The 22,922-nt window shown below is 32.9% G+C and overlaps 1 protein-coding gene across 1 annotated transcript in view; it reads left to right on the forward strand.

Annotated features, from left to right (window-relative positions):
* The first annotated feature begins 7,183 nt into the window (after positions 1–7,183).
* The window catches only part of LOC134587621 (epoxide hydrolase 1-like), a 28,061-nt gene continuing 12,322 nt past the window's right edge, over positions 7,184–22,922 (forward strand). Inside the window, exons 1-2 of the mRNA XM_063444132.1 lie at positions 7,184–7,260; positions 19,930–20,143. Coding sequence (XP_063300202.1) covers positions 7,232–7,260; positions 19,930–20,143 — 243 coding nt within the window. The 5' untranslated portion in view covers positions 7,184–7,231. The remainder of the gene's footprint in view (positions 7,261–19,929; positions 20,144–22,922) is intronic.

Below are 22,922 nucleotides of genomic sequence, written 5' to 3' on the forward strand. Positions count from 1 at the left end.
GAGCTAGATTAAATAATCCAATGTTATATGGCTGGAGCTAGATTAAATAATACAAAGATATATGGCTAGAGCTAGATTAAATAATCCAATGATATATGACTAGAGCTAGATTAAATAATCCAATTATGTATGACTAGAGCTAGATTAAATAATCCAATGATATATGGCCAGAGCTAGATTAAATAATCCAATGATATATGGCCAGAGCTAGATTAAATAATCCAATGATATATGGTTAGAGCTAGATTAAATAATCCAATTATATATGGCTAGAGCTAGATTAAATAATCCAATTGTATATCACTAGAGCTAGATTAAATAATCAAATGATATATGGTTAGAGCTAGATTAAATAATCCAATGATATATGGCTAGAGCTAGATTAAATAATCCAATGATATATGGCTACAGCTAGATTAAATAATCCAATGATGTATGGCTAGAGCTAGATTAAATAATCCAATGATGTATGGCTAGAGCTAGATTAAATAATCAAATGATATATGGCTAGAGCTAGATTAAATAATCCAATGATACATGGCCAGAGCTAGATTAAATAATCCAATGATATATGGTTAGAGCTAGATTAAATAATCCAATGATATATGGCTAGAGCTAGATTAAATAATCCAATTATATATCACTAGAGCTAGATTAAATAATCAAATGATGTATGACTAGAGCTGATTAAATAATCCAATAATATATGGCTAGAGCTAGAATAAATAATCCAATTATATATCACTAGAGCTACATTAAATAATCCAATGATGTATGACTAGAGCAAGATTAAATAATCCAATGATATATGACTAGAGCTAGATTAAATAATCCAATTATATATGACTAGAGCTAGATTCAATAATCCAATTATGTATGACTAGAGCTAGATTAAATAATCCCAATGATATATGGCTAGAGCTAGATTAAATAATCCAATGATATATGACTAGAGCTAGATTAAATAATCCAATGATATATGACTAGAGCTAGATTAAATAATCCAATGATATATGGCTAGAGCTAGATTAAATAATCCAATGATATATGACTAGAGCTAGATTAAATAATCTAATGATATATGGCTAGAGCTAGATTAAATAATCCAATGAAATAGGGCTAGAGCTAGATTAAATAATCCAATGATGTATGGCTAGAGCTAGATTAAATAATCCAATGATGTATGGCTAGAGCTAGATTAAATAATCAAATGATATATGGCTAGAGCTAGATTAAATAATCCAATGATACATGGCCAGAGCTAGATTAAATAATCCAATGATATATGGTTAGAGCTAGATTAAATAATCCAATGATATATGGCTAGAGCTAGATTAAATAATCCAATTATATATCACTAGAGCTAGATTAAATAATCAAATGATGTATGACTAGAGCTGATTAAATAATCCAATAATATATGGCTAGAGCTAGAATAAATAATCCAATTATATATCACTAGAGCTACATTAAATAATCCAATGATGTATGACTAGAGTAAGATTAAATAACCCAATGATATATGACTAGAGCTAGATTAAATAATCCAATTATATATGACTAGAGCTAGATTAAATAATCCAATTATGTATGACTAGAGCTAGATTAAATAATCCCAATGATATATGGCTAGAGCTAGATTAAATAATCCAATGATATATGACTAGAGCTAGATTAAATAATCCAATGATATATGACTAGAGCTAGATTAAATAATCCAATGATATATGGCTAGAGCTAGATTAAATAATCCAATGATATATGACTAGAGCTAGATTAAATAATCTAATGATATATGGCTAGAGCTAGATTAAATAATCCAATGAAATAGGGCTAGAGCTAGATTAAATAATCCAATGATGTATGGCTAGAGCTAGATTAAATAATCCAATGATGTATGGCTAGAGCTAGATTAAATAATCAAATGATATATGGCTAGAGCTAGATTAAATAATCCAATGATATAAGGCTAGAGCTAGATTAAATAATCCAATGATGTATGGCTAGAGCTAGATTAAATAATCCAATGATATATGGCTAGAGCTAGATTAAATAATACAAAGATATATGGCTAGAGCTAGATTAAATAATCCAATGATATATGACTAGAGCTAGATTAAATAATCCAATTATGTATGACTAGAGCTAGATTAAATAATCCAATGATATATGGCCAGAGCTAGATTAAATAATCCAATGATATATGGCCAGAGCTAGATTAAATAATCCAATGATATATGGTTAGAGCTAGATTAAATAATCCAATGATATATGGCTAGAGCTAGATTAAATAATCCAATTGTATATCACTAGAGCTAGATTAAATAATCAAATGATGTATGACTAGAGCTAGATTAAATAATCCAATAATATATCACTAGAGCTAGATTAAATAATCCAATGATATATGGTTAGAGCTAGATTAAATAATCCAATGATATATGGCTAGAGCTAGATTAAATAATCCAATGATATATGGCTAGAGCTAGATTAAATAATCCAATTATATATGACTAGAGCTAGATTAAATAATCCAATGAAATAGGGCTAGAGCTAGATTAAATAATCCAATGATGTATGGCTAGAGCTAGATTAAATAATCCAATGATATATGGCTAGAGCTAGATTAAATAATACAAAGATATATGGCTAGAGCTAGATTAAATAATCCAATGATATATGACTAGAGCTAGATTAAATAATCCAATTATGTATGACTAGAGCTAGATTAAATAATCCAATGATATATGGCCAGAGCTAGATTAAATAATCCAATGATATATGGCCAGAGCTAGATTAAATAATCCAATGATATATGGTTAGAGCTAGATTAAATAATCCAATGATATATGGCTAGAGCTAGATTAAATAATCCAATTGTATATCACTAGAGCTTGATTAAATAATCAAATGATGTATGACTAGAGCTAGATTAAATAATCCAATAATATATCACTAGAGCTAGATTAAATAATCCAATGATATATGGTTAGAGCTAGATTAAATAATCCAATGATATATGGCTAGAGCTAGATTAAATAATCCAATGATATATGGCTAGAGCTAGATTAAATAATCCAATTATATATGACTAGAGCTAGATTAAATAATCCAATGAAATAGGGCTAGAGCTAGATTAAATAATCCAATGATGTATGGCTAGAGCTAGATTAAATAATCCAATGATATATGGCTAGAGCTAGATTAAATAATACAAAGATATATGGCTAGAGCTAGATTAAATAATCCAATGATATATGACTAGAGCTAGATTAAATAATCCAATTATGTATAACTAGAGCTAGATTAAATAATCCAATGATATATGGCCAGAGCTAGATTAAATAATCCAATGATATATGGCCAGAGCTAGATTAAATAATCCAATGATATATGGTTAGAGCTAGATTAAATAATCCAATGATATATGGCTAGAGCTAGATTAAATAATCCAATTGTATATCACTAGAGCTAGATTAAATAATCAAATGATGTATGACTAGAGCTAGATTAAATAATCCAATAATATATCACTAGAGCTAGATTAAATAATCCAATGATATATGGTTAGAGCTAGATTATTTAATCCAATGATATATGGCTAGAGCTAGATTAAATAATCCAATGATATATGGCTAGAGCTAGATTAAATAATCCAATTATATATGACTAGAGCTAGATTAAATAATCCAATTATGTATGACTAGAGCTAGATTAAATAATCCAATGATATATGGCCAGAGCTAGATTAAATAATCTTATGATATATGGCTAGAGCTAGATTAAATAATCCAATGATGTATGACTAGAGCTAGATTAAATAATCCAATGATATATGACTAGAGCTAGATTAAATAATCCAATGATATATGGCTAGAGCTAGATTAAATAATACAAAGATATATGGCTAGAGCTAGATAAAATAACCAATGATATATGAATAGAGCTAGATTAAATAATCCAATGATATAGGGCTAGAGCTAGATTAAATAATCCAATGATGTATGGCTAGAGCTAGATTAAATAATCCAATGATGTATGGCTAGAGCTAGATTAAATAATCAAATGATATATGGCTAGAGCTAGATTAAATAATCCAATGATATATGACTAGAGCTAGATTAAATTATCCAATGATATATGGCTAGAGCTAGATTAAATAATCCAATGATATATGACTAGAGCTAGATTAAATAATCCAATGATATATGGCTAGAGCTAGATTAAATAATCCAATGATGTATGGCTAGAGCTAGATTAAATAATCCAATGATGTATGGCTAGAGCTAGATTAAATAATCAAATGATGTATGACTAGAGCTAGATTAAATAATCCAATAATATATGGCTAGAGCTAGATTAAATAATCCAATGATATAGGGCTAGAGCTAGATTAAATAATCCAATGATGTATGGCTAGAGCTAGATTAAATAATCCAATGATGTATGGCTAGAGCTAGATTAAATAATCCAATGATGTATGACTAGAGCGAGATTAAATAATCCAATGATGTATGGCTAGAGCTAGATTAAATAATCCAATGATGTATGGCTAGAGCTAGATTAAATAATCAAATGATATATGGCTAGAGCTAGATTAAATAATCCAATGATATATGACTAGAGCTAGATTAAATAATCAAATGATATATGGCTAGAGCTAGATTAAATAATCCAATGATATATGGGTAGAGATAGATTAAATAATCCAATGATATATGACTAGAGCTAGATTAAATAATCCAATGATGTATGGCTAGAGCTAGATTAAACAATCCAATGATATATGGTAGAGCTAGATTAAATAATCCAATGATATATGACTAGAGCTAGATTAAATAATCCAATGATGTATGGCTAGAGCTAGATTAAATAATCCAATGATGTATGACTAGATCCAGTGAGTGTTGCTCAGGTAGTGTGAGTTATAGGAGGTGTAGGGAGCTGCAGTGAGTGTGCTGCTCAGGTAGTTTGGGTTATAGGAGGTGTGGGGAGCTGCAGTGAGTGTGCTGCTCAGGTAGTGTGTGTTATAGGAGGTGTGGGGAGCTGCAGTGAGCGTGCTACTCAGGTAGTGTGAGTTATAGGAGGTGTGGGGAGCTGCAGTGAGTGTGCTGCTCAGGTAGTGTGGGTTATAGGAGGTGTGGGGAGCTGCAGTGAGCGTGCTGCTCAGGTAGTGTGGGTTATAGGAGGTGTGGGGAGCTGCAGTGACTGTGCTGCTCAGGTAGTGTGGGTTATAGGAGGTATGGGGAGCTGCAGTGAGTGTGCTGCTCAGGTAGTGTGAGTTATAGGAGGTGTGTGGAGCTGCAGTGAGCGTGCTGCTCAGGTAGTGTGTGTTATAGGAGGTGTGGGGAGCTGCAGTGAGCGTGCTGCTCAGGCAGTTTGGGTTATAGGAGGTGTGGGGAGCTGCAGTGTGTGCGCTGCTCAGGTAGTGTGAGTTATAGGAGGTGTGGGGAGCTGCAGTGAGGATGCTGCTAAGGTAGTGTGGGTTATAGGAGGTGTGGGGAGCTGCAGTGTGTGTGCTGCTCAGGTAGTGTGAGTTATAGGAGGTGTGGGGAGCTGCGGTGGGGGTGCTTCTCAGGTAATGTGGGTTATAGGAGGTGTGGGGAGCTGCAGTGAGTGTGTTGCTCAGGTAGTGTGAGTTATAGGAGGTGTAGGGAGCTGCAGTGAGGGTGCTTCTCAGGTAGTGTGTGTTATGGGAGGTGTGGGGAGCTGCAGTGAGTGTGTTGCTCAGGTAGTGTGAGTTATAGGAGGTGTAGGGAGCTGCAGTGAGTGTGCTGCTCAGGTAGTTTGGGTTATAGGAGGTGTGGGGAGCTGCAGTGAGTGTTCTGCTCAGGTAGTGTGTGTTATAGGAGGTGTGGGGAGCTGCAGTGAGCGTGCTACTCAGGTAGTGTGAGTTATAGGAGGTGTGGGGAGCTGCAGTGAGTGTGTTGCTCAGGTAGTGTGTGTTATAGGAGGGGTGGGGAGCTGCAGTGAGCATGCTGTTCAGGTAGTGTGTGTTATAGGAGGTGTGGGGAGCTGCAGTGAGTGTGTTGCTCAGGTAGTGTGAGTTATAGGAGGTGTGGGGAGCTGCAGTCAGCGTGCTGCTCAGGTAGTGTGTGTTATTGGAGGTGTGGGAAGCTGGGGTGAGTGTGCTGCTCAGGTAGTGTGGGTTATAGGAGGTGTGGGGAGCTGCAGTGAGTGTGTTGCTCAGGTAGTGTAGGTTATAGGAGGTGTGGGGAGCTGCAGTGAGCGTGTTGCTCAGGTATTGTTAGTTATAGGAGGTGTGGGGAGCTGCAGTGAGCGTGCTGCTCAGGTAGTGTGAGTTATAGGAGGTGTTGGGAGCTGCAGTGAGCGTGCTTCTCAGGTAGTGTGTGTTATAGGAGGTGTTGGGAGCTGCAGTGAGCTTGCTGCTCAGCAGTGTGGGTTATAGGAGGTGTGGGGAGCTGCAGTGTGTGTGCTGCTCAGGTAGTGTGAGTTATAGGAGGTGTGGGGAGCTGCAGTGAGGGTGCTGCTCAGGTAGTGTGAGTTATAGGAGGTGTGGGGAGCTGCAGTGAGCTTGGTGCTCAGGTAGTATGGGTTATAGGAGGTGTGGGGAGCTGCAGTGAGCTTGGTGCTCAGGTAGTATGGTTTATAGGAGGTGTGGGGAGCTGCAGTGAGCGGGCTGCTCGGGTAAATATTAGGTAAGATAATTAGGTAAATAATCCTAAAAAGAATCTCGAGGCTGAGACCATGAGAATACCCAGCGAGCCGTATATCTACATCTCCCCGTTCTGTCCCTCCAGATACCTGGAATTATCAGGTTTATTTCATAGTGTGGCAGTCCTGAAGGGGTTAATCACATCCACTCTCGGTCAGCCAGAAATGAGAGAAACCTCTTTCATATAAGGAAGTCATGGTCTTCACTCCCAGCACAGTATCCGGGAGGACCAGAGACTGTCCGTTATCAATCACTGTCTGACCGAGGTGTATGGATACGGCTGAAGGATCCTGTCATACATTAAATTCCCTGACATTTATTTAATTTAACACAGAATGTATTTCCTTTCGGTCTTTGCTGAACGGATTGTTATACTAAAAGACAGAGTTGAGGTGACGGTTGTCCTGTAAGCCGAGGAAACAAAGTAATTGATTCTGGGCAGATTTGGGGATATTTTGTAACTTGTTTGTTAAGGAAGGAGGAGCACTGGGCGTTGCCTGAAACTCCCTTTTCCCAGAGTGCACTGGGAGTCAATGCACAGAACAGACGGCTACAATGTGGAGACAAGTCCTGGAGGACGGCAGGTGAGCTGGTCCCGGGGTCCTTCCATGCGCAGATCCAAATAAAGGATTTATCTGTAAGGATTGCTGCATTTATAGCCGTCAGAATAATTCCAGATAGTTCCATGGGGCTCATTCGCTAAACCAGGAATTGTCAGGAAACTCAATCTGCATTGAAACATGTTTCCAGCAATATTACAGCAGCAAGTTAACCCTATAAAGCACAGGAGGAGGGGCACACTGCAATTACTGGCAGCCGAGCAGGTTATTACATAATAAAGAACGAAGGTGAGAGAGCTGACAGAGAGCGATGGCTTCAATGTACTGCTTTCCTTCCTTCTGTGAGCGACTCGCTGTTCTATAATAATAATACGTCCGCTGTTCTATAATAATAATAATAATAATAATAATAATACGTCCGCTGTTCTATAATAATAATAATAATAATAATAATAATAAGTCCGCTGTTCTATAATAATAATAATAATAATAATAATAATACGTCCGCTGTTAATTAATAATAATAATAATAATAATAATAATAATAATACGTCCGCTGTTCTATAATAATAATAATACGTCCGCTGTTCTATAATAATAATAATAATAATAATAATACGTCCGCTGTTAATTAATAATAATAATAATAATAATAATAATAATAATACGTCCGCTGTTCTATAATAATAATAATAATAATAATAATAATAATACGTCCGCTGTTAATTATTAATAATAATAATAATAATAATAATAATAATAATAATACGTCCTCTGTTCTATAATAATAATAATAATAATAATAATAATAATACGTCCGCTGTTAATTAATAATAATAATAATAATAATAATACGTCCGCTGTTATATAATAATAATAATAATAATAATACGTCCGCTGTTAATTAATAATAATAATAATAATACGTCCGCTGTTCTATAATAATAATAATAATAATAATAATAATACGTCCGCTGTTAATTAATAATAATAATAATAGTAATAATAATAATACGTCCGCTGTTCTATAATAATAATAATAATAATAATAATAATAATAATACGTCCGCTGTTAATTAATAATAATAATAATAATAATAATAATAATACGTCCGCTGTTATATAATAATAATAATAATAATAATAATAATAATAATACGTCCGCTGTTAATTAATAATAATAATAATAATAATAATACGTCCGCTGTTCTATAATAATAATAATAATAATAATAATAATACGTCCGCTGTTAATTAATAATAATAATAATAATAATAATAATACGTCCGCTGTTCTATAATAATAACAATACGTCCGCTGTTATATAATAATAATAATAATAATAATACGTCCGCTGGTATATAATAATAATAATACGCCCGCTGGTATATAATAATAATACATTCGCTGTTATATAATAATAATACGTCCGCTGGTATATAATAATAATAATACGTCCGCTGTTATATAATAATAATATGTCCGCTGGTATATAATAATAATAATAATACGTCCGCTGGTATATAATAATAATAATAATAATACGTCCGCTGGTATATAATAGTAATAATACGTCCGCTGTTACATAATAATAATATGCTCGCTTGGCGTGAATGGCCGCTCTGACCTGCGGCTGTCCAGCTTGGCGGTCCGGCCCCGCCCCCTAATACGTCCACTTTTAAATAATAATACGTCCGCTGTTATATATTAATAATAATACGTCCGCTGGTATATAATAGTAATAATACGTCCGCTGTTATATAATAATAATAATACGTCCGCTGTTATATAATAATAATAATAATAATACGTCCACTGGTATATAATAATAATAATACGTCCGCTGGTATATAATAGTAATAATACGTCCGCTGTTAAATAATAATAATAATACGTCCGCTGTTATATAATAATAATAATACATCCGCTGGTATATAATAATAATAATACGTCCGCTGTTATATAATAATAATAATACAAAAACACAATAATAGGTCGCGCTGGATACAAATGGATGTGAAATAACAATGTAAAATAAATAAATAAAAATATAAAATATAATCAGATCAGAAAGACAAAATGAATAGTAATAAAATTATTAATATTAATATCACTTGCATACACTCTTACAGTAAGGAACGGAACAGTTATAATGAATAGTCCCAATACTTAATAGTCTGCTTGTATATTCCAATAAATAAGTGGAAGGCTTGGTATGTAGGAATTTCCAATGAAGAGAATGAGTCTTCTAATTCATGGGGTGTCTTGACTCCGTGGTATACATGGAAAGACAAAATAAAGAAAATCCAATAGTGCAAACTGAGGACCAATAAGAGCAGGGTGAATATAGGAGAGGTATATTACTCACCTATTATTGAGCATAAACTAGCTCAAGTATAATAAGCATTCAGTGGCGTCTGCCCCCCACTGGCGGGATAAGGTGAAGGTAATTCCTCGGTATAAAAAGAGGGGAAAAAAAAAACAACCAAATATAGTGCTCACTGTAGATATGATAAAAATGAGTATAAATAGTAGAAATGCAGGTACTCACATTTGGATGAGCAGGATATACTGCTCAATCTATTCGTTTGGGTGGTATAGTCCCCACCTAGGATTCTTTAGCAGGTATCAGCTTCACAGTAGTATATGACCAGGTAAAATAAATAAATAAATAAATAAAGGATATATGCCATATATCCTTTATTTATTTATTTATTTATTTTACCTGGTCATATACTACTGTGAAGCTGATACCTGCTAAAGAATCCTAGGTGGGGACTATACCACCCAAACGAATAGATTGAGCAGTATATCCTGCTCATCCAAATGTGAGTACCTGCATTTCTACTATTTATACTCATTTTTATCATATCTACAGTGAGCACTATATTTGGTTGTTTTTTTTTTCCCCTCTTTTTATACCGAGGAATTACCTTCACCTTATCCCGCCAGTGGGGGGCAGACGCCACTGAATGCTTATTATACTTGAGCTAGTTTATGCTCAATAATAGGTGAGTAATATACCTCTCCTATATTCACCCTGCTCTTATTGGTCCTCAGTTTGCACTATTGGATTTTCTTTATTTTGTCTTTCCATGTATACCACGGAGTCAAGACACCCCATGAATTAGAAGACTCATTCTCTTCATTGGAAATTCCTACATACCAAGCCTTCCACTTATTTATTGGAATATACAAGCAGACTATTAAGTATTGGGACTATTCATTATAACTGTTCCGTTCCTTACTGTAAGAGTGTATGCAAGTGATATTAATATTAATAATTTTATTACTATTCATTTTGTCTTTCTGATCTGATTATATTTTATATTTTTATTTATTTATTTTACATTGTTATTTCACATCCATTTGTATCCAGCGCGACCTATTATTGTGTTTTTGCCATTTTTCCTTTGAGGCTATTAGAGGGAACCTCATACCCATAGGTTGCAGCTTTCGATTTGTTCACAGTCCTATTAGATCACTCAGCGCTGATCCAATACCTATCTTTTGTCTAATAATAATAATACGTCCGCTGTTAAATAATAATAATACGTCCGCTGTTAAATAATAATAATAATACGTCCGCTGTTATATAATAATAATAATACGTCCGCTGTTAAATAATAATAATAATACGTCCACTGGTATATAATAATAATAATAATAAGTCCACTGGTATATAATAATAATAATAAGTCCGCTGGTATATAATAGTAATAATACGTCCGCTGTTAAATAATAATAATAATACGTCCGCTGTTATATAATAATACGTCTGCTGTTATATAATAATAATAATACGTCCGCTGGTATATAATAATAATAATACGTCCGCTGTTAAATAATAATAATAATACGTCCGCTGTTATATAATAATACGTCCGCTGTTATATAATAATAATAATACGTCCGCTGGTATATAATAATAAAAATACGTCCGCTGGTATATAATAATAATAATACGTCCGCTGGTATATAATAATAATAATACTTCCGCTGTTAAATAATAATAATACGTCCGCTGTTAAATAATAATAATACGTCCGCTGTTATATAATAATAATAATACGTCCGCTGTTATATAATAATAATAATACGTCCACTGGTATATAATAATAATAATACGTCCGCTGGTATATAATAATAATAATACGTCCGCTGTTATATAATAATAATAATACGTCCACTGGTATATAATAATAATAATAATACGTCCACTGGTATATAATAATAATAATAATATGTCCGCTGTTAAATAATAATAATACGTCCGCTGTTAAATAATAATAATACGTCCGCTGTTATATAATAATAATAATACGTCCGCTGTTATATAATAATAATAATACGTCCGCTGGTATATAATAATAATAATACGTCCGCTGGTATATAATAATAATAATACGTCCGCTGTTATATAATAATAATAATACGTCCGCTGTTAAATAATAATAATACGTCCGCTGTTAAATAATAATAATAATACGTCCGCTGGTATATAATAATAATAATACGTCCGCTGTTAAATAATAATAATACGTCCGCTGTTATATAATAATAATAATACGTCCGCTGTTATATAATAATAATAATACGTCCACTGGTATATAATAATAATAATACGTCCGCTGGTATATAATAATAATAATACGTCCGCTGTTATTTAATAATAATAATACGTCCACTGGTATATAATAATAATAATAATACGTCCACTGGTATATAATAATAATAATAATACGTCCGCTGTTAAATAATAATAATACGTCCGCTGTTAAATAATAATAATACGTCCGCTGTTATATAATAATAATAATACGTCCGCTGTTATATAATAATAATAATACGTCCGCTGGTATATAATAATAATAATACGTCCGCTGGTATATAATAATAATAATACGTCCGCTGGTATATAATAATAATAATACGTCCGCTGTTAAATAATAATAATACGTCCGCTGTTAAATAATAATAATAATACGTCCGCTGGTATATAATAATAATAATACGTCCGCTGGTATATAATAATAATAATACGTCCGCTGTTAAATAATAATAATACGTCCGCTGGTATATAATAATAATAATACGTCCGCTGTTATATAATAATAATAATACGTCCGCTGGTATATAATAATAATAATACGTCCGCTGGTATATAATAATAATAATACGTCCGCTGTTATATAATAATAATAATACGTCCGCTGGTATATAATAATAATAATTCGTCCGCTGTTATATAATAATAATAATACGTCCGCTGTTATATAATAATAATAATACGTCCGCTGTTATATAATAATAATAATACGTCCGCTGGTATATAATAATAATAATACGTCCGGTGTTATATAATAATAATAATACGTCCGGTGTTATATAATAATAATAATACGTCCGCTGTTATATAATAATAATAATAATACGTCCGCTGGTATATAATAATAATAATACGTCCGCTGTTATATAATAATAATAATACGTCCGCTGGTATATAATAATAATAATACGTCCGCTGGTATATAATAATAATAATACGTCCGCTGGTATATAATAATAATAATACGCCCGCTGGTATATAATAATAATACATTCGCTGTTATATAATAATAATACGTCCGCTGGTATATAATAATAATAATACGTCCGCTGTTATATAATAATAATACGTCCGCTGGTATATAATAATAATAATACGTCCGCTGGTATATAATAATAATAATAATACGCCCGCTGGTATATAATAATAATACATTCGCTGTTATATAATAATAATACGTCCGCTGGTATATAATAATAATAATACGTCCGCTGTTATATAATAATAATACGTCTGCTGGTATATAATAATAATAATACGTCCGCTGGTATATAATAATAATAATAATAATAATACGTCCGCTGGTATATAATAGTAATAATACGTCCGCTGTTACATAATAATAATATGCTCGCTTGGCGTGAATGGCCGCTCTGACCTGCGGCTGTCCAGCTTGGCGGTCCGGCCCCGCCCCCTAATACGTCCACTTTTAAATAATGATACGTCCGCTGTTATATAATAATAATAATACGTCCGCTGGTATATAATAGTAATAATACGTCCGCTGGTATATAATAGTAATAATACGTCCGCTGTTATATAATAATAATAATTTGTCCGCTGTTATATAATAATAATAATACGTCCACTGGTATATAATAATAATAATAATACGTCCGCTGTTACATAATAATAATAATACGTCCGCTGGTATATAATAGTAATAATACGTCCGCTGTTAAATAATAATAATAATGCGTCCGCTGTTATATAATAATAATAATACGTCCGCTGGTATATAATAATAATAATACGTCCGCTGTTATATAATAATAATAATACGTCCGCTGTTATATAATAATAATAATACGTCCGCTGTTAAATAATAATAATACGTCCGATGTTAAATAATAATAATAATACGTCCGCTGTTATATAATAATAATAATAATACGTCCGCTGTTAAATAATAATAATAATACGTCCACTGGTATATAATAATAATAATAATAAGTCCACTGGTATATAATAATAATAATACGTCCGCTGGTATATAATAGTAATAATACGTCCGCTGTTAAATAATAATAATAATACGTCCGCTGTTATATAATAATACGTCCGCTGTTATATAATAATACGTCCGCTGTTATATAATAATAATAATACGTCCGCTGGTATATAATAATAATAATACGTCCGCTGTTAAATAATAATAATAATACGTCCGCTGTTATATAATAATACGTCCGCTGTTATATAATAATAATAATACGTCCGCTGGTATATAATAATAAAAATACGACCGCTGGTATATAATAATAATAATACGTCCGCTGGTATATAATAATAATAATACGTCCGCTGTTAAATAATAATAATACGTCCGCTGTTAAATAATAATAATACGTCCGCTGTTATATAATAATAATAATACGTCCGCTGTTATATAATAATAATAATCCGTCCACTGGTATATAATAATAATAATACGTCCGCTGGTATATAATAATAATAATACGTCCGCTGTTATATAATAATAATAATACGTCCACTGGTATATAATAATAATAATAATACGTCCGCTGTTAAATAATAATAATACGTCCGCTGTTAAATAATAATAATACGTCCGCTGTTATATAATAATAATAATACATCCGCTGTTATATAATAATAATAATACGTCCGCTGGTATATAATAATAATAATACGTCCGCTGTTATATAATAATAATAATACGTCCGCTGTTATATAATAATAATAATACGTCCGCTGGTATATAATAATAATAATACATCCGCTGTTATATAATAATAATAATACGTCCGCTGTTATATAATAATAATAATACGTCCGCTGTTATATAATAATAATAATACGTCCGCTGGTATATAATAATAATAATACGTCCGCTGTTATATAATAATAATAATAGGTCCGCTGGTATATAATAATAATAATACGTCCGCTGTTATATAATAATAATAATACGTCCGCTGTTATATAATAATAATAATACGTCCGCTGTTATATAATAATAATAATAATAACAATACGTCCGCTGGTATATAATAATAATAATACGTCCGCTGTTATATAATAATAATAATTCGTCCGCTGTTATATAATAATAATAATACGTCCGCTGGTATATAATAATAATAATACGTCCGCTGGTATATAATAATAATAATACGTCCGCTGGTATATAATAATAATACGCCCGCTGGTATAGAATAATAATACATTCGCTGTTATATAATAATAATACGTCCGCTGGTATATAATAATAATAATACGTCCGCTGTTATATAATAATAATACGTCCGCTGGTATATAATAATAATAATAAGTCCGCTGGTATATAATAATAATAATAATAATAATAATAATAATACGTCCGCTGGTATATAATAGTAATAATACGTCCGCTGTTTCATAATAATAATATGCTCGCTTGGCGTGACTGGCCGCTCTGACCTGCGGCTGTCCAGCTTGGCGGTCCGGCCCCGCCCCCTAATACGTCCACTTTTAAATAATAATACGTCCGCTGTTATATAATAATAATAATAATACGTCCGCTGGTATATGATAGTAATAATACGTCCGCTGTTATATAATAATAATAATACGTCCGCTGTTATATAATAATAATAATACGTCCGCTGGTATATAATAATAATAATAATACGTCCGCTGTTACATAATAATAATAATACGTCCGCTGGTATATAATAGTAATAATACGTCCGCTGTTAAATAATAATACGTCCGCTGTTATATAATAATAATAATACGTCCGCTGGTATATAATAATAATAATACGTCCGCTGTTATATAATAATAATAATACGTTCGCTGTTATATAATAATAATAATACGTCCGCTGTTAAATAATAATAATACGTCCGCTGTTAAATAATAATAATACGTCCGCTGTTATATAATAATAATAATACGTCCGCTGTTAAATAATAATAATAATACGTCCACTGGTATATAATAATAATAATAATACGTCCACTGGTATATAATAATAATAATACGTCCGCTGGTATATAATAGTAATAATACGTCCGCTGTTAAATAATAATAATAATACGTCCGCTGTTATATAATAATACGTCCGCTGTTATATAATAATAATAATAATACGTCCGCTGGTATATAATAATAATAATAATAATACGTCCACTGGTATATAATAATAATAATACGTCCGCTGGTATATAATAGTAATAATACGTCCGCTGTTAAATAATAATAATAATACGTCCGCTGTTATATAATAATACGTCCGCTGTTATATAATAATAATAATAATACGTCCGCTGGTATATGATAGTAATAATACGTCCGCTGTTATATAATAATAATAATACGTCCGCTGTTATATAATAATAATAATACGTCCGCTGGTATATAATAATAATAATAATACGTCCGCTGTTACATAATAATAATAATACGTCCGCTGGTATATAATAGTAATAATACGTCCGCTGTTAAATAATAATACGTCCGCTGTTATATAATAATAATAATACGTCCGCTGGTATATAATAATAATAATACGTCCGCTGTTATATAATAATAATAATACGTTCGCTGTTATATAATAATAATAATACGTCCGCTGTTAAATAATAATAATACGTCCGCTGTTAAATAATAATAATAATACGTCCGCTGTTATATAATAATAATAATACGTCCGCTGTTAAATAATAATAATAATACGTCCACTGGTATATAATAATAATAATAATACGTCCACTGGTATATAATAATAATAATACGTCCGCTGGTATATAATAGTAATAATACGTCCGCTGTTAAATAATAATAATAATACGTCCGCTGTTATATAATAATACGTCCGCTGTTATATAATAATAATAATAATACGTCCGCTGGTATATAATAATAATAATAATAATACGTCCACTGGTATATAATAATAATAATACGTCCGCTGGTATATAATAGTAATAATACGTCCGCTGTTAAATAATAATAATAATACGTCCGCTGTTATATAATAATACGTCCGCTGTTATATAATAATAATAATAATACGTCCGCTGGTATATAATAATAATAATACGTCCGCTGTTAAATAATAATAAGAATACGTCCGCTGTTATATAATAATACGTCCGCTGTTATATAATAATAATAATACGTCCGCTGGTATATAATAATAATAATACGTCCGCTGTTAAATAATAATAAGAATACGTCCGCTGTTATATAATAATACGTCCGCTGTTATATAATAATAACAATACGTCCGCTGGTATATAATAATAATAATACGTCCGCTGGTATATAATAATAATAATACGTCCGCTGTTAAATAATAATAATACGTCCGCTGTTAAATAATAATAATACGTCCGCTGTTAAATAATAATAATAATACGTCCGCTGTTATATAATAATACGTCCGCTGTTATATAATAATAATAATACGTCCGCTGTTAAATAATAATAATACGTCCGCTGTTAAATAATAATAATAATACGTCCGCTGGTATATAATAATAATAATACGTCCGCTGGTATATAATAATAATAATATGTCCGCTGTTAAATAATAATAATACGTCCGCTGGTATATAATAATAATAATACGTCCGCTGTTATATAATAATAATAATACGTCCGCTGTTATATAATAATAATAATACGTCCGCTGGTATATAATAATAATAATACGTCCGCTGTTATATAATAATAATAATACGTCCGCTGTTATATAATAATAATAATACGTCCGCTGGTATATAATAATAATAATACGTCCGCTGTTATATAATAATAATAATACGTCCGCTGTTATATAATAATAATAATACGTCCGCTGTTATATAATAATAATAATAATACGTCCGCTGGTATATAATAATAATAATACGTCCGCTGTTGTATAATAATAATAATACGTCCGCTGTTATATAATAATAATAATACGTCCGCTAGTATATAATAATAATAATACGTCCGCTGGTATATAATAATAATAATACGTCCGCTGGTATATAATAATAATAATACGCCCGCTGGTATATAATAATAATACATTCGCTGTTATATAATAATAATACGTCCGCTGGTATATAATAATAATAATACGTCCGCTGTTATATAATAATAATACGTCCGCTGGTATATAATAATAATAATACGTCCGCTGGTATATAATAATAATAATAATAATAATACGTCCGCTGGTATATAATAGTAATAATACGTCCGCTGTTTCATAATAATAATATGCTCGCTTGGCGTGACTGGCCGCTCTGACCTGCGGCTGTCCAGCTTGGCGGTCCGGCCCCGCCCCCTAATACGTCCACTTTTAAATAATAATACGTCCGCTGTTATATAATAATAATAATAATACGTCCGCTGGTATATAATAGTAATAATACGTCCGCTGTTATATAATAATAATAATACGTCCGCTGTTATATAATAATAATAATACGTCCGCTGGTATATAATAATAATAATAATACGTCCGCTGTTACATAATAATAATAATACGTCCGCTGGTATATAATAGTAATAATACGGCCGCTGTTAAATAATAATTATAATACGTCCGCTGTTATATAATAATAATAATACGTCCGCTGGTATATAATAATAATAATACGTCCGCTGGTATATAATAATAATACGTCCGCTGTTATATAATAATAATAATACGTCTGCTGTTATATAATAATAATAATACGTCCGCTGGTATATAATAATAATAATACGTACGCTGTTATATAATAATAATACGTCCGCTGGTATATAATAATAATAATACGTCCGCTGGTATATAATAATAATAATAATAATAATAATAATACGTCCGCTGGTATATAATAATAATAATACGTACGCTGTTATATAATAATAATACGTCCGCTGGTATATAATAATAATAATACGTCCGCTGGTATATAATAATAATAATACGTCCGCTGTTACATAATAATAATATGCTCGCTCGGCATGACTGTAAGAATTAATACGCTTGTCTTGTATAAAAGATACGATTTCGAACTAGAAACGTTGATTAAAATGCAGTAGGCAGGGTGGCACTGCTTTTAATGCACCTGCACAGTTATTAAATTACAAAGAATGAATCCATCTAAGCTATCCGTTTCTCTGCAGTTTACACAGGTTTTAAAAGAAACCGGTTTTAGAAAATTCTGCTGTCTTGTAATGCAGAGTTCCTGGCTGTGTTAGATCAGATGAACCCTGATAACCTAACTTGTGTCTCTGTCACCCTAACTGGGCTCGCAGGACGGCTGGATTCCATGGTGGTTTTGGGATAGCTATGCTGCAGTTTTATTCCCACGGTGGTCTAGGGATTACCGTGCTGCAATGGAGGTCCCGGGCTCGCCGTGCAGCAGCGGTCGTCCCATGGTGGGCCTGGGATCGCCGTGCAGCAGTGGTGGTTCCATCGTGGTCACGGGATCACTATGCAACAGTGGTCCCATGGTGGTCCTGAGATTGCTGTGCAGCATTGGTGATTTCATGGTGGTCCCGGTATCGCTGTGCAGCAGTGGTCATCCCATGATGTTCCCGGGATCTCCGTACAGCAGTGGTGGTCCTGGGATTGCCATGCTCTAAGTTTTTCCTACTCCATAGTAGTCTTTTCAGGGAAGACTGTGACTACCATATACATTGCCCTGTGAGTGGTGGTTGTGCACAGAATTTAAATCAGATAGTCTGGAATGAGTTCTAGGCTGCCTAAGTCACGTGTGTCAGGGGTGCAACTTGAACGTAACATACAAGTGCAAATAACTCTGGATGTGCAGTGATTCAAGCTGTAACACTGCACATACTGACTCCTACCACCATGACCACTTCAAAAAGCAGAAGTAGTCAATGTGGTTGAAGTGACCACTTAAGAATCTACAAGACACTCCTAAAAGCTGTGTTGGGATTTGGCAAAATGCGATAAAGGGCTTCTGACACATTCTGCCTGCGGCATCTCTCCGTTTCTCCTCTGTCATCTTACAGGATGTACAATTTCCCCCCCCCCCCCCCCCCTGCGTTTCCTCCCCAGTGGCAGTGCCATTTTGATGTATAAATGTAGTGAATATTCTGTTAAATTTTCTCTTTTTACCTGTAGGTCAGCCTTCAATGACCACTGGCCACACAGTGTCCTTGTTCCTGTAGCTGTTGGGTTAGGAGGTATAATGGTTGGAAGGATGATTTGTGGACGCAAACCTAAAACCATTGAAATGGGTGATGGATGGTGGGGATCTGGTCACAAATCTTATGCACAAAGTGAGGACACCAGCATGCGCCCATTCACTATAGAGGAATCTGAAGACGTTATTAAGGTAATGTGACCTTCCACCAATGCACCAGAGAGGTTACCATGGACCTTTAAAGGAAGTCTTTGCACTTTGTTATATTTCTAGATTGAGTATAGCAATGCGTCTTTTTTACAAGGACAAGCCTTTAGCAACTAATCCTTAAAAACACGTAGCAAGAGGCCTTTACATATAAACATACATTGCACTGAAGAACAGCTGGATATAGTTACAGGAAGCACTTACTCATAGGTGACACTATCTTCAGTGTGGCATCCATCTTCATCTCCTGGTGCTTCCTGCACAAAGAAATGCATCAATGCCATATACTCGCACATCCACCACCACCACCACATTGAAAATGAAGTTAGTTGGATTAACACCAACATATTGAGGATCATATTTTATGTAAGCACCCAAGATTAGCAGTATTCTACCACTCACCAAAGATTCATAAAAGGCTAACCAACCCTCCAGGGAGACCTATAATCTCTGGGATAGGATCATTAACTTTGAATTTGTCTGAATATGTGGATCATATGTGAGCAAATTGAAATCCTATCTGAGAGATACCACCCAAATCATCCAGACTTTAAGTCACATACAATGGAACGAGGACTATATTTTGGTCACAGCAGACGTGACCTCATTGTATACTATAATAGAGCATTTGCAAGGCTGCAAAGCAGTACAATATAATCTAGCGGTCCACTCAGAGCTACGAAATGACCAAATAAACTATCTGGTGGAATGTATAGCAGTCATATTAAGTCACAACTTCTTCTGTTCAGAAGGAGAATTTTTTCTGCAAATAGAGGGGACAACCATGGGTACCAGGTTTGCACCTAGCTACGCTAACCTTTTCATGGGTAAATGGGAGGATGAATTTATTTGGAACAACTCCCTGCGGTGTCAAACCCGGTCCTATGGCAGAGATATATAGACGACTGCATTTTTATTTGGAAAGAGGATCTGATGGCTCTAGAAGAAATCAAACAATATCTGAACTTCAATCCATACAACTTGAAATTCACCTTTCAACATTCAAGAGAAGCAGTGGAATTCCTTGACTTGGAGATTTACATCAAAAGTAACACCATCAATACAAAAACTTTTCGGAAAACAGTGGACTGTAACAGCTTTATACCCTTCGACAGTTATCACAAGAAGACATGGCTGAACAATATCCCATACAGCCAATTTAGAAGAGTCAGGCGGAATTGTTCAGAGAAGGAAGTATGCGAAGTCCAAATTAAAGAAATGAAGAGACAATTTCTGAATAAAGGATATCCAGCAGAATTAGTAGAGGGTGGCCTCAAAAGAGCCATTGAAACACCAAGAGAAGACACACTGATAAACAAAAGCAAATAACTACAACAGGATATGGAGGTCCCAGCGTTTATTACTCAGTTTAGTAATCTCAGTCTTTTAAACTGAGCAAGATTCTTAAGAAACACTGGAATGTACTCAAAGGCGATCGATCCCCTTCTGGATAAGATTTTGGGTGATAAACCAAAGATTATATACTCTAGAGCTCCAAATCTGAAAACAATGATAGCTCCAACTTTAAAAGAGGAGAAGAAGGATCAGTCCAGCACAACGCGAATGGGATTCCACAAATGTGGGAAATGTATGGGATGTAAAAATAATACGCTACAAACATCTCTCATTAAGGAATTTAAACATCCAATAACGAATGAGACCTTTAAGATTAAAGGTAACTTAAACTGCAATTCCAGTGGAGTAATTTACCTGCTCATATGTCCTTGTGGAAAATACTACATCGGCAGGACCAAAAGACTTTTCAAAATTAGGTTAGCCGAGCATATCCGCAACATCAAAAATAGCCTTCCAACTCAGAACCTCTCCAGACATTTTTATAATACACATTCAAGTGACCCAGGGGGATTAAGATTTATGGCCATAGAGAAGGTCTCCCTACATTGGAGAGGGGGCGATTTTGAAAAAGCTCTAGATAGAGCAGAAGCCAGATGGATTTTCCAGTTAGACACCTTAGAACCTAAGGGTCTAAATTTAGACTTTGAACTAAACACCTTCCTTTAAGTCATTTTGAAAGTAATTTTGAATGTAAATTCTGAAAACAGTCTATTACACATGTTCTTAATTTTTCTTCAGTGGTGATGGTACACTGTTTAGCAACACAAAAAATCAAAGGGTGATCTACAGTAAATATGTTCTCTTTATAGTAATAAGGAAACATCTACCCAGCTATATGTGTGATCTCATCGAATATATGTATGCACTATGAACAAGTATTTAATAACTATTTAATATCTCTTTCTCTCCCCTTTAGGACTATATGCTGCCTGTCTCTTTAACTTCGATTTTATATGATGTATCTAATTTTCGTTTAAGTACATGATTTTCAATAAAGGATTTGTTAAAATATAATTTTTTATGAGACTATTTTATATGTGCCCTTTAAGGTATGATAATGATAATTTTAATTTAATCTAATTTATTTTATTGCAATGTAATTATGTAGGGTGTTATACATTTGCATTTCTCTTTATATATACTGAGTTTCTATTATGTATCCCATATTTCTATTATTAACTTAATGTTTTTATGTAGAGCTAATTGCATTATATAGCATCTCTACTGTATATATGTATTTTATAATGTTTATTTTTTTCTATATAATTAAGTATCTGACTGTACATGTGTACATCCGTGTATATATGTTTAAGTTCGATTCATAAGGGTCTATAATTAAATTATATATGTGTTATGGCATGAAAGAGTTAACAACTGCTAAGTGAAGAAAGGGATAACCACAGGGAAG

The sequence above is a fragment of the Pelobates fuscus genome, chromosome 2 (genome assembly GCF_036172605.1).
Source record: "Pelobates fuscus isolate aPelFus1 chromosome 2, aPelFus1.pri, whole genome shotgun sequence".
Taxonomy (NCBI): Eukaryota; Metazoa; Chordata; class Amphibia; order Anura; family Pelobatidae; genus Pelobates; species Pelobates fuscus.